The sequence below is a fragment of the Cryptomeria japonica genome, chromosome 10 (assembly GCF_030272615.1).
Source record: "Cryptomeria japonica chromosome 10, Sugi_1.0, whole genome shotgun sequence".
Taxonomy (NCBI): Eukaryota; Viridiplantae; Streptophyta; class Pinopsida; order Cupressales; family Cupressaceae; genus Cryptomeria; species Cryptomeria japonica.
The window spans coordinates 296,023,699-296,036,503 of record NC_081414.1 but is presented as its reverse complement, the minus strand read 5'-3'; the positions used below and the strand labels follow the sequence as shown (position 1 = coordinate 296,036,503).

The window sequence follows — 12,805 nt, the reverse complement described above, 5'->3', positions numbered from 1 at the left end:
CCTGAAGTCTGTACATATTCGGATGTTGCGATCTGGTTTGCTGACAGGTACTAAATTGGAAATCCATTCAGGATAATCAATTGGGCGTATGAATCCGACATCTAGTAATTTCTCCAGCTCTGCCTTGACTAATAATGCCACTTGTGGATGCATTTTCCTCAATTTCTGTTTTACTGGTTTTGCCCCTGGTTTGACTGTTAAATGATGCATTACTAAATCAGAGTCTAGTCCAGGCATATCAGCATAAGACCATGCGAAGTTGACTTGTCGTTCCTTAAAGAAGCTTATGAACCTTGCTCTCTCGGCCTCTGTCAATGATTGAGCCAAAAATATGTTGTGTGGAACCTCTGCTGTACCAATGTTTGTCTTTATAGTCTCTTCTACCAACATGGATGATTTTTCCTCGTATGATGCTGGGAGAATGTCAAGCCTTCCATCTTCGGGCGCCTCAGAGAGGTTTTCACCTTCAGATACGTCCTTTCTTTTTACTTTTTTAGAGTCGGAGAGCGCCACAGTGTGGTTTTCGCCATAAGACCCTTGTTTTGTTTTTATTTTCACATTTTTGCGACTAGAAGGCCCGACACCCTCACCAAAGTATGCCATGTTATTTAGCTCTATGACGTATCCTGCTTTATGGTCTCCAAGAGGAAGATCTTCGTGAATGCCAAGATAATCAACAATAGCTTCGTCATTTTGAAATGTATCAAACTATGGTGGTCCATCCTGATCCCAGTCAATGAGTTGGGGGTGAACGAGGGGAAGGTCTTTAGTGTTTTTAGAGTCTGCAAGGCTAATAGTGAGGATGTGGTTATATTCAGGTATGTCAAGGTAGTCATCGAGGTCGTCAATGGCACTCTCCTCATCAGTGTCGATCGTGAGTGAGTCCAAATTATCATCACTAGTAGCACCCTCAGGGACAGGTGTCCTCATCCTATGTGATCCTGACCTAGGGCCTTGAAACGAAGTTTGTGCGGGATCCTTATGGGTCGGTTCTTGACCAACTCTGAATTTCTTGTAAAACTCCTCCTCCTCTGTTAGTTCATCTGGCTCTCTAAATATCTCATTGAGTTCAAAGTCGCTGGAGGATTTGTCTGAACCCCATTCCCACTCATTGGAGTCTGTGGAATAATTATCCTCTTGTTGAACTTCAGCCACTTTGACTCGCCATATCTGTTTTGTTCTCTTATTGTGAATCTTGGGATTTAGAAAACCAAGCCCCTTGGAGCGTTCCCTTCTTGTAGTTAGCTCAGGTTGTAGAGGCTCCATGACACCTTCTTTGCGTAGTCCGAGAGGGCTTTTTCCATCATACCCGAATCTCTGCAGAATTTTGAAACCTTTACCATAGTTTTCACAGGGTATTATAATTTGATCATGTGTATCATCTTCAGCGTCCTTATATAGCATTTTATATAAATTTTCTTCCTCTAGTTCGCCCCATTTTTGAAAGACGGTAGGATCCCATTTGAGTAGCATGATGGAGATTTGCTTATTAGGATGTGGCCTCCCATATTCCTTGGGGGAGTTCATGACTTGTCGTAAGAACATTGTTTGATTCAGAGTGTATTCTCCCATGCCTTTGTCTTGAAACTTGGCTCTAAGTTCACCTTGTTTGGATGTCGAGGGCTTTAATGACTCAGGATCAATATATGCTGAAGAAGGAGTAGCCTCACGATTGCTAGGAATGATAGTCTCAGTATGTGATCTCAAGTTATTGCAATATATGAATGGATTTGGATCACCATTGACCGTTACCTCGACTCCATTATGAGGAAATTTTATGCACTGATGGTACGTTGATGGGACTGCTCTCATTTCATGAATCCACGGACGTCCTAGCAATATGTTATATGTGAGGTCTAGATCCAGGACTTGACAAATCACGTCCTTTGTGACTGACCCTATTCTTAGTGGTAAGATGACTGTGCCCTTGGATGAACGCTCTTCATCATCATAAGCCTTAATAGTGATTTGGTTCATAGAATTCACAGCTTTGTCAGAATATCCCAATTGTCTGATGGTGCTCAATGTACAAATATTAAGACCTGCTCCTCCATCTATCAAGACTCGTTTTATTCGGTGTTTATGTATGAAGGCTTCAATATGTAGAGGTGCATTATGAGGCTGACTTATGGAGGCGTCATCGGCTTCTGTGAATGTGAGGGAGTGTGGAACAGATAGGTATCCCACCATGGCTTGAAACTGATCCACGTTCAGATCAGTAGGGACAGCAGTATCTCTCAAGGTTTTGTCAAGGACAGCTTTATGTGCAGGAGATATATGTAAGAGCTCAAGAATAGAGATGAGTGCGGGTGTTTTCCCTAATTGCTCTACAAGATCGTACTCAGGCTTAGTTGACGGAAGATTGGTATTCTTAGTAGAGGTACCTGGCAATGTGATCTTACCTCGACGGGTTGTAACATGACATTCAGAGGTAGATGTGGACGAAGATCCCACACCTTTTAGGACAATTTTAGGTCGCTGAGGAGGATTCTCAGGATTTTTATTTTTGATAGTAATGGTAGAAATATGATTGTCCATTGAGATGTGATTAATAGTGGAATCATAATTGTAAGATGTTCTGGTGTAATTGGCTTGATCATTTGTGACTTTGCCTTTTCCCTTGTCATGTTTTGGGAATGGTTCCTTAAACACCTCATGCTCTTGGTTAGATGAATGTCCCTCAATCTCAATATCTCCTCTGTCAATGAGATCTTGTACAATGTTTTTCAATCGATGGCAATTACTTGTCTTATGACCCTTGCTCTTATGAAATTCGCAAAATTCATCATCATTCCACCAATTCGGTTTTACCTTTGGTTCATATGGAGGAAAATCTGGGACCGTGATCACCTTGTTTGCTACAAGCTTTTTGAATACTGATTCAAGTGGTTCTCCCAATGGAGTGTACTTCCTTCATGGTTTAGCAGCCGTTTGATTATTCCCTTGATTGTTGGTAGAACTTGATCCAGAAAAGACGAACTTTGGTCTCACTGTGTTGGCATCAACAACGCCATCATTAACTGTATTCTTGTTCTTGTTCCAAAACTTTGGTTTTTCCTTTCCCTTAAAGTCCTCTTTGTTTTCTTTGAATAGTTTGATAACTCCTTGTTCAATCAAGACCTTTTCTGTTGCTAGGCCCTTTTCAATGACATCCTTAAATGTAGACAAACAAGCTTTTCTGAGATCATAGCCAATAGCCTTGCTAACATTTTGTGTGAACATTTCCACCATTTGTTTTTGCGGGATTTCACAAGAGCATCTACTAGCTAAGTTTCTCCATCTTTGTAAAAATGACGCAAAAGATTCTCCTTCTTTTTGTTTCGTATTGCACAAGGTAGTAACTGAGACATCTGTTTCAATGTTGTAAGAAAAATGCTGAATGAATGCTTCTGCTAAGTCGCCCCATGACTTAATACCAGGAGGTAATTGAGAAAACCATTCCATCGCTTGATCTCCTAAGCTCTGTGGGAACAACCTCATTAAGTATGTTTCTTCTGCTGCTACCTCAATGCAAGCTGTGAAGAATTGTCTTATGTGTGCCTTGGGGTCTCCTCTCCCTCTATATTTGTCGAATTTTGGTGTTACAAAGTGTGGAGGAAACGGAGGCATTGGAATGCTCTTATCAAAGGGATAAGGGCATATATCTCTCATAGTATATGTGGGTTTTGATGTGCCCATGTCTTCCACTTTCTTTTGTAGATCTCTAATTTGTTGCTCCAAATTATTTTTGGGAGGAGATGGATTTCTTATAGCATGTCCCATGTTTGAAACGCCCATTTGAGGAGGAACTTGTTGCATATATGGATGATATTGATCGTAGACATGTCCATATGGAGGTCTATATTGTTGCGACATGTATGGAGCACTTGGCATAATTTCTTGTTGAGGGACCCCATATCTGTTTTGTGTATATAAACCATATTCAATAGGCCTTTCATTTTCCATTGTGTTGCCCCCAATTTTGGCATGAGGTCTCCTTGTGTCAAAATTTTGAGGAAGTCCTTGAGTATCCATTTGTCTTGGTTGACCCATATCTTGAGCATGTGTTTGAGCATAGGGCCTCCATGATGGTCTTTGAATGTAAGTATCATATGTTTGAGCTTGTGTATGTGGGATTGCTGGTTTTTGAAGCAAAACTGATGGTGACTCAGGCATCATATTCAATCCTCTATTTCCTCCACTATTTGGTCTCCTTTGATCCATGTTGGATTGAGTTTGTTGTGAGGGTCGACTTTCCATAAGTTGAGATAAGTCAAAATCATGTGGTATTTTAGCTCCACTTTGTGCCATCATGTTTAAAAAGTATTGATGATCTCTCCTCATTATCTCTTCAACCAATCTATTGAATTGAGGATCCATTATAGATTCTTGTATGTCTGCTGATAGTATTGAAGAGTTGTCCACTGTGTCATTGTGTGTAGCATTGTTGTTTATAGTGTTTGCGCTTTCCACATTTGGATTGTTTCTATAAACATTCATGTCTAGTAATGTAGTGTGCTCAGGATTGTAGAATAGATTATTGTCATACTCATAAGAACTCATGTTTGCAGATTCTTGAGCTTCTTTAGCTATTCTCCTAGATTTTTGAAGGCGAGTTTCAACCATGAACTAGGTGTTTGACCAATATGTGAGAGACTAGATGGAAAATATGAAAAGAGTATGGAAGACCAAGAGTTGTATGGAGTGTAAATGAATCTTAGGTGTACTTGCAATGTCCAAAGTGTAAGACCAAGTATGTAAGTAGTAGAGTAGGTGTGACTTCCAAAGAGAGGATAGTTTCTCTTGATGAGGTAAGCTGAACTTGACCCTAAGTAAGACCAAATGAGACCCAAAGGTAAGAAACCTTAATGAGGGACCACTTAGCAAAGTGTAGTTGTATGTAGTGTGTTGACAAAGTATGATGAGGACAAGCAAGTGACCTTTTGACTCAAGTTTAGACAATTGTGAATGTAAAATGAGATGTGAAGCAATGATGGACTATGTGAGACCTTAGAACAGGCTGAATGCTAGATGAAATCTGAAGAGACAACCTAGGAAGCTCAAGTATGCCGAAACTGATTTCTTTGTTTACTTGACTGTTAAACTTTTCAAATCCTGACACAGACGCCTCTGTGTACTTCACAGACGCGGTTTTAAGACACAGACGCTATTCTGTTTGACGCAGACGTGATTCTGAGATTTCCTGTTGATGTTTGCTGGGACTGTAACAGTTTTTTGCAATTGTGGACACAGACGCGCCTGTATACTTCCCAGACGCGATTTTCAGACACAGACGTGTCTATGTTCGACACAGACGCTGATAAAAACACAGATGCTATTCTGTACTTCACAGACGCGTTTATCAGACACAGACGCGATTTTAACCGACACAGACGCGTTTCTGCAACCTTAGTGCAATCTTTCCTATCTGTGAATTTGTTTTGCTGTGACCAAATCTGATTTTTCGACTATTTTTCGTGACAAGAGGACACAGTGTTGATGACCCAATGTTTGCAGACTATTTAGACTCCAAAAAGTGTGTTGTTTGATGTAAAAAGTTTTTGCATACACTTGAAGACACAAAAAACACAATGTTTTGCTGTTTTGTCTTGATTGTTTGAATGTTTATCATAAGTCAAGCACAATTCTTATGGCTGGCCAGGACAATAATTGTTGATCCCACATGGGGTTTTACCCCCGAGGCTACGCTATTCAGAGCGGATACTTAGATGCTTGACCTCACTGGCTCCACCCTCGGCACTCACTTCTCGGGTCAGCCAAGCATCAGTCCCCATGAAAACTCCCCATGGCGAACTTTGTATCTCTACTAAGAACCGTATGTGTGTGGGCCGCTACCAGAGGTCCGACCTCCTGCCTCAACAATTAGAAGGATTTGGGCATCTAAAACAAAATGGTGCTAGTAAGGGCATCCGCTCGTGTGGCCATACATGCGGCACTTTCAGCTCTGTAAATACAGAAGGCTCCCAGCCGGTAGGGGTTACGCCCTACAAATGATCAAATAAATTTGATCAAACGGGTTTATGGGGAGACATAGTGTCGGTATGAACTAATCAGCACACGTTATTCATAGTTTTCACCATGAATACATTTGATTATAGTGGTTTGGATGAGGTGGGTTTTCCTCGCTACCACTTGGGTCGTTCTCTTCTCACTAGTAGTCCTAATGACCACACGGGAAGACAGACCCTCTAAAGATTAAACAAAAAGAGCCTATTGCTCAAGACACAAAAGACAATGATTCAATTTTAGTGCACCAATTGAAGTGTTTGCTAGTCTATGAAAACAAGGCACACAATAAAAATCCAAAAAAACTTGCCAAGGACCTGCAACAAAGATTTATTAGTAGTTTGGATTGTTTCAAATGATAACCCCTTCCTGCAAGCACACAAGTTAGGTAAATTTTAAGAAAACCCAAAAAGATTTTGTGAAAAAGGGGCCTTCAACAAAAACGTATTTGCCTCCAAAGCAAGCTGCACAAACCAGGTTAGCTAGATCTGCAAAGGTTAGCCGAAAATAAACCAGATCTGAAACCCTAAGTACAAAATTCGAAAACCCGAATCGAAAAACTTGAAAAATTTGCAAAACAGAATGCACAGACGCTGTTATACCAGACACAGACGCGTCTGTCTGACACAGACGCAGTTCTGTGATTCACAGACGCGATCTAAGAACACAGACGCCTCTTTCTTCTACAGACGCGATCAAATGGTGCACAGACGCGATTCGGGATCACAGACGCGACTTTCAGAAACCTGCAAAAAATAAAAATGACAGAAACACAGATGCGATCTAAGATATCACAGACGCTTCTGAAATACAAAAACGCGATCCGAACACTCGCAGACGCGGAAAAAATCTAAAATGTCGTTGAAATCGTCCGATCTGCAACTTCAAAAATGCAAAATCTGCAACAAAAATGTTAAATGCAAAGGGACAAGAGTCCCACCGGGCGTGCCAAAATGTTTATGGTGAAAATGGATAGCAATAAACAACAATATTTGAAAGACTAAAATGGATTCAACCACTAAACCCTAGCCTAACAATGAACAAAGATCCACCATAACATATGGAGATAACCTAAGACAATGAAAATAACTCAAAAATCACAAACATTATACCATCACATGTCCACTAGGGTTTTGATCTCCATTCTTCCTATCTCCATTGATCTTGTTTGATATGCTTGCTCTCAGATTTTTGTATGCACAAGAGCTGAACAAAGAACGGAATGTGGTTGCAAGTAGAATTGTAGTGTAGCCAAGTCCTCCAAAATCAGTCATTAGCATGTGTCATTAGGATCTGTCATTAGGATATGTCATTAGGATATTAGGGTTTGACAATGAAGAAAGCATCTCCTTAAATAGAAGACACAATAAGAAATAGAGGGTTAAGATTGAGAGGTGTAAAAAGAGAGGTCGGCTAGGATTAGAGGGTAGGTATAAGAAATACCAAAATAATGAAAGGGGTAGGTAGTGTATGAATTAAGAGATGAATGACATGTGTCATGTGTAGAAAAAGATAATGAATTAAATAAATAAATAAAGATTTATTTAATTAATAGAAGAAGTAGGACAATTAAATAAATAAAATATTTATTTAATTTAGGAAAGGGGTAATTTAAATAAATAAATGTATTTATTTAAATGAGAAATAAGGCTAGAAGAGGATAAATGAATTAATTAAATAAATAAAAATTTATTTAATTAATAGAAGAATTAGGCTTAGATAATTAAATAAATAAAATATTTATTTAATTAGACATGACAATTTTGAGTGTCTACAGTAAGAACCCCTCTTCTCCTATGCTACATGATGGTCTTATTTTTCTCATTTATGAGCATTGTAAGATTTTGGCGATTCAGGAAAACAAAAGGTTGTCGGTGTCCCCGAGAAAAGGCAAGAGGAAAAGTGAGGATTCTGGGCCCAGCAAGGATAAGCAAAAACAAAGTAAAAAGGCCAAAAAAGGCTTTGCGCAGAAAAATGTGGAGGACACAGATTTGAGCCATAAACATAAGGATGTGGGGGTTGATCCTAAGTATGCTGAGAGGGAGGAGAGATGGAAAGATGAGGAAGTGGGGGAAGAGAAAGGAGGAGAAGAGGAAGATTCCGATCAGAACAGCTCGGTCAAGGAAACATCCAAAATGGACAGTGGTAATGAGAAGCAAAAATAGGAAGAGGATGAGAGTAATAAGGAGGAACCTACCCACAATGCGAGCCCTAGTGATCTCAACAACCAGCCCATGGAGGAGTCAGATAACTAGAAAAACTAGGAGGACAAGTTAATGGAAACAAAGTTGAATAAGGATAAGGAGGATACGAGCATAGAAAAGGATAGAGTTGGTGATGAGATGAATACTAGTATGCTTATCCTGGATAAGCTTAAGAACCAGTCTGATCCTCATCTGGGTTTCGATAGATGGGTTTATGAAAGAATTAATAAAATGGAAAAAAAGGCTAAACATCAAGGAGAGTAGGGACAGAAAGGTGAAAGCAACCTAAAGAAATGAAAAAAAGAAATGGATGAAAAGGTGGAGAAGCTGGAAGTTCAGATCAGCAAGCTGGAGGAAAGGAAGGCTGCCATGAAGAACTTCCTGATTTTGATTCCGGAGATCCTCAACTCTGTGACTAGGAACATGGAGGAAATAGCCAAATACCTTGATGGTCCCAGCCCTACCAAGTCTATTGTGGACTTTGATGCTGAAGAGGCTGCTACTAAGGTTGGGAATGTGGACAGTGCTCCTGGAGGTGCGGCTAAAAGGACCAGGGCAAGCTTGAAAAAGGCTACCTTAGCTTCTTCAAAGGAAATCCCAATTCTCAGGGAGAATATTAAAGAAATGCAAGGGATTAGCGATAAATTGGCTAATGCCCTTAAAAACATAATGTAATTTGTCTTTTTATATGTTTTTGTTGGTTGTTGTTGGTTGTGTTGGACTTATGTGCTGGCTTTTGCCCAGCACTTTGCTGGTTTTTTCATTGTCTATACCGTTTAGTTTCTTAATGCTTTTGTCTTTTATGGTTCCTTTGTAAAAGGTTTCAAGGTCCCTTCAAAACCTATTTTTCCTGTAATCAAAAAAACACTTTCAACATCAATGGTTATTACCATACAAAGGTTTTAAAATTTAGATTTCTCTTTCGCACATCAATCAAACCTAATTTCATCTAAATTATGCTATAGTAATGCTCCTTTTTGGCAATAACCAATAATTCTATACTCTATAAATAGAATAATATAATGTATAATATTAATAATAATTAAAAAATATTTATAGCAATATACAAAGTCAATACTATAATGTGTAGTCCAATAACATTAATATGCTCTAAAATAAAATCAATTACATTAAATACTAAATGACATTTCATGTAATAAAAGAAAGGTTCCATACATCTATAGAAACTCCATTTCTCATATAAAACTAAGTGTGACAACTTTTGAATCCTATAGATAAAGAATAACCTTAGTAACATAATTTTCTTCAGAATCTTAAATGTATAAAGAACTTTCAATAAATCTTATTAGTAATATATCTTTTATAGACTTTGAAATTATCTTAAGTGGGCATGCCAAGCACTGAATGTTACACCCAAAATAATGCAAATTAACTTCAATTTAGCATTGCCAATTTCCTCTATAACTACAAAGAACTCAACCTATTCATATGCTTTGTTTTCACCTTTAAATATAGACTCTTGATCAAGCAGTATTTCCTATTAATTTCAATTCAAATTCAAACGTTTCATTCTTGAATCCTCAAAGTGGTGATTTTATTTGAATAAGTTATCTATATGTCTTGTTCCTATGCTAGCACACTAAGATTATGTCATGGGTCATAGATAGTATGAGGTGATGACTTATGCTAATAAGAAAAGCTCATGATCTGTTCAACCTTAATTATATTCTCACTAAAGCATATAATCATGCAAATAGTCTAGAAAATGTGCAAGGACATTATTAGCGACCATAATGTGTGTAGTAGATAAATGAAAAAAATAATATAGAACATGTGAATGTACATGTTTATATTACTCTTTTACAAAACAAAAAAAACGTGATAAATTTTATCTTTAAATCAAGAAAGGAAGCTCAAAATAACCTATACTATTCTTAGAGTTAAAACAACAAACAAAATTTACAAATATCTATTATCTACATTCGTTTTCTCTCCAAAATAATAAAATGGAAAATAAGCAAGTGCCATGTGACTCAATTACTTTACAAAGACGAAATTCTAAATATTCTCTCTTCCAGATCATGCTTAATATTATCCCACACTAATGTCAAACCAGTTCAGCTATCAATCATCTCAGTTAAAGTATTAATACAAAAACTAATTAACAGAAATACATGACATTAATAACATCATAAATCAGTTGAATTCTTCTTCTAATTCATGAAAGGAAATGGCTATCCAGTATTTAAAATGCACCAATACATTGATTAACTCAAGACTAGATAGTTAAAAAGACTTGAAATTCCAAGAGTAATGAAGTACAGATTCAGAAAGCTAGAATACATTTATCTACTTGACAAATTTGGTTTAAAATAAAGCTCATTCACTTGTCCTAAAATTTAAGATAAAATATTGAAATATCAAATTTATTTTATGGTATATGTATTATAAACATAAAGAAATATGGCCTCGTCCTGATGCTAAGCACATTGACATGATAAAAACCAACCAAAACCCATTAGTGCTACAGCCTGGCGGGCCATTTCCGCCTTGCTCTATATATCTACTGGAAAAGAGAATCCATTATCTACTGTAAAACAGAATGGGTTAAAAAGTTTTTCATCCTGATCACAGAAAAAGCTGTTTTCATAGAGTCTTGACAAATTCTGAGTACTCTACAGGCCTCCAAGTCAGCGAGACCATATTTCAAACCAATTAAAAGACATGCATGCTAAAGTAACAAAACCAAGACTCATAGTATACGATGACGGCTGCACAGTGTAAAAAGCTGAAAGGAAACCCGACAAGGAAAGTATCGTTGAATTCAAAAAGGTAAGGAAAGTTGTACGATCCGTTCCCCGAGCCCTAGTTATCACGAGTAATACTGCGACGATAAAAGATGCAACAATAGCACCCACTCCAAATACATTGAAAAAATGACCATTAGCATTCATGGCGGTGGTTATGCCATGAAATCCAAGACATACCAAAACGGCTGTGCATGGAAGGAAAACACCGGCCATCACATACCAAAACGTACCAAAACGGCGCTGTTGTCCATCAGATATCGCCTGCAAATTTCACCCCAAAAAAGTGTTAATACTTTCATGTGTGACCCCCAATTTAAAAAGAAATGTTCATATTTGTTTTACCTGCATGGAATCCATTGGGCCGATGTTTTCTGAGCTGCCTAAATCTGTTCGTCGCCGCGTTGTCCTTTAGGATTTCTTGTAATAACCCTAAATGCAACTCTTTTGGGGTTTCTTGTATGGTGCACCTTGGCAGGCTCCTGGGGCTAAAAGATTATGAACGAATGAAAAAGATGATACAATTCGGACAGAAGTTACGACCTGCCCAAATTATTTCATAGGGTCAGAAGTTGGTGAAAAATCTGACGTATAGGATTTTCAGTATACACTGACAGAACTGTAAAATAATATACGATTCGCAGGATGAAACGATATACGAGTTGCCGATTTTGGATCTTTACGTTTATTTTCCAGTCATTTTATATTTATATATTAAGAAACAAATTCAAATAATTATAATAAGTTTGATCAGCACAAAAAACTATGAATTCATTTTAGGTCTTCTTGCAAATATATCCTTCCTGTCTGGCCTTGTTTCCATATTGGTAGAATTGCACTTTTTCAAGAGAAAAGGCGAACAGAGTTAATCTTGGAGAAAAGTGGAGAGACTCTATTACGGGTTAAATTTACAGTAGATCGTCTCAAACAAACAGCTGAGATGCACATTTTGTATACAGGATTCAAAGACAATGTGGATTTGATGAAAATAATTTTAGGGGAAGACGACCAAAACATTCAATCTAGAGAACCCTAAGTTTTGCTTCTTGGATCTTTTTTATTTTCTTGTAAGGGATCTAAATAACCATAATTCACACACAAAGATAAGGAGGAAATCGTCCCACTAAAGCTATTTCGAGATAAATCTGAAGAGGGAGAAATTGTTCCTATTACTCAGAGGAAGGATGTGAGAAAACGAAGGTCAGGTTCCGTATCACAAATGCAAATTAACACAAAAACTAGTATAGATCAAAAGATTCTATATCAGTAAGATACACTTAATATGTAAAATCATACAACAGGCAACTAAAAACCTAGCAAGGGCACATTTACCCATGTATCTGCAATTTGGACTCATAATTTTCACAAACAAATTAACCTGACTCACCTGTATCAGCAGTCTTGAAATCCCATTCCTGTTCTCGTGAAGGAGCTCAGTAGTTTGATAGTTTGATTGGTGGGAAAGAGAAACTAAGAAGTGAGATGGAGATGGAAATGCAGTTAGTTTGTTTTCTTGGAGTGCGCGCCCATCAACATCAACATCAACAGGAAATGCCAGCTCATACGTAGGAAGATTATTTAATGTTTCATTTATTTTGTTTGTTAGAAATATGTTTTTCCTTACACAATCGTTGACCTTCCAACATGGAATAGACGAGAGAATGTTCACCCATAAGCATTTGATGCATCTTATTTTTAATTTAAATATGTTTTCTTAAGGAAATACAAAAATGTTTTATAAATCATGTAGAACAAAGAAAGTGTTTGGAGGTTTTTCATAGCTATATAGTATGAAATCCAAAGCAAGACTTGATTCCATTTCTTATT

General features: G+C 37.6%; 1 protein-coding gene across 1 annotated transcript; it reads right to left on the bottom strand.

Annotated features, from left to right (window-relative positions):
* Nucleotides 1–10,583: 10,583 nt before the first annotated feature.
* On the bottom strand, nt 10,584–12,539 carry LOC131029327 (uncharacterized). Its single transcript, XM_057959769.2, has 3 exons — nt 12,366–12,539; nt 11,324–11,521; nt 10,584–11,242 (listed from the first exon to the last, which is right to left on the bottom strand). The coding sequence occupies exons 2-3, from the start codon at nt 11,336–11,338 to the stop codon at nt 10,862–10,864; spliced, it is 396 nt and encodes a 131-aa protein (XP_057815752.2). The 5' UTR covers nt 11,339–11,521; nt 12,366–12,539; the 3' UTR covers nt 10,584–10,861.
* Nucleotides 12,540–12,805: the final 266 nt, after the last annotated feature.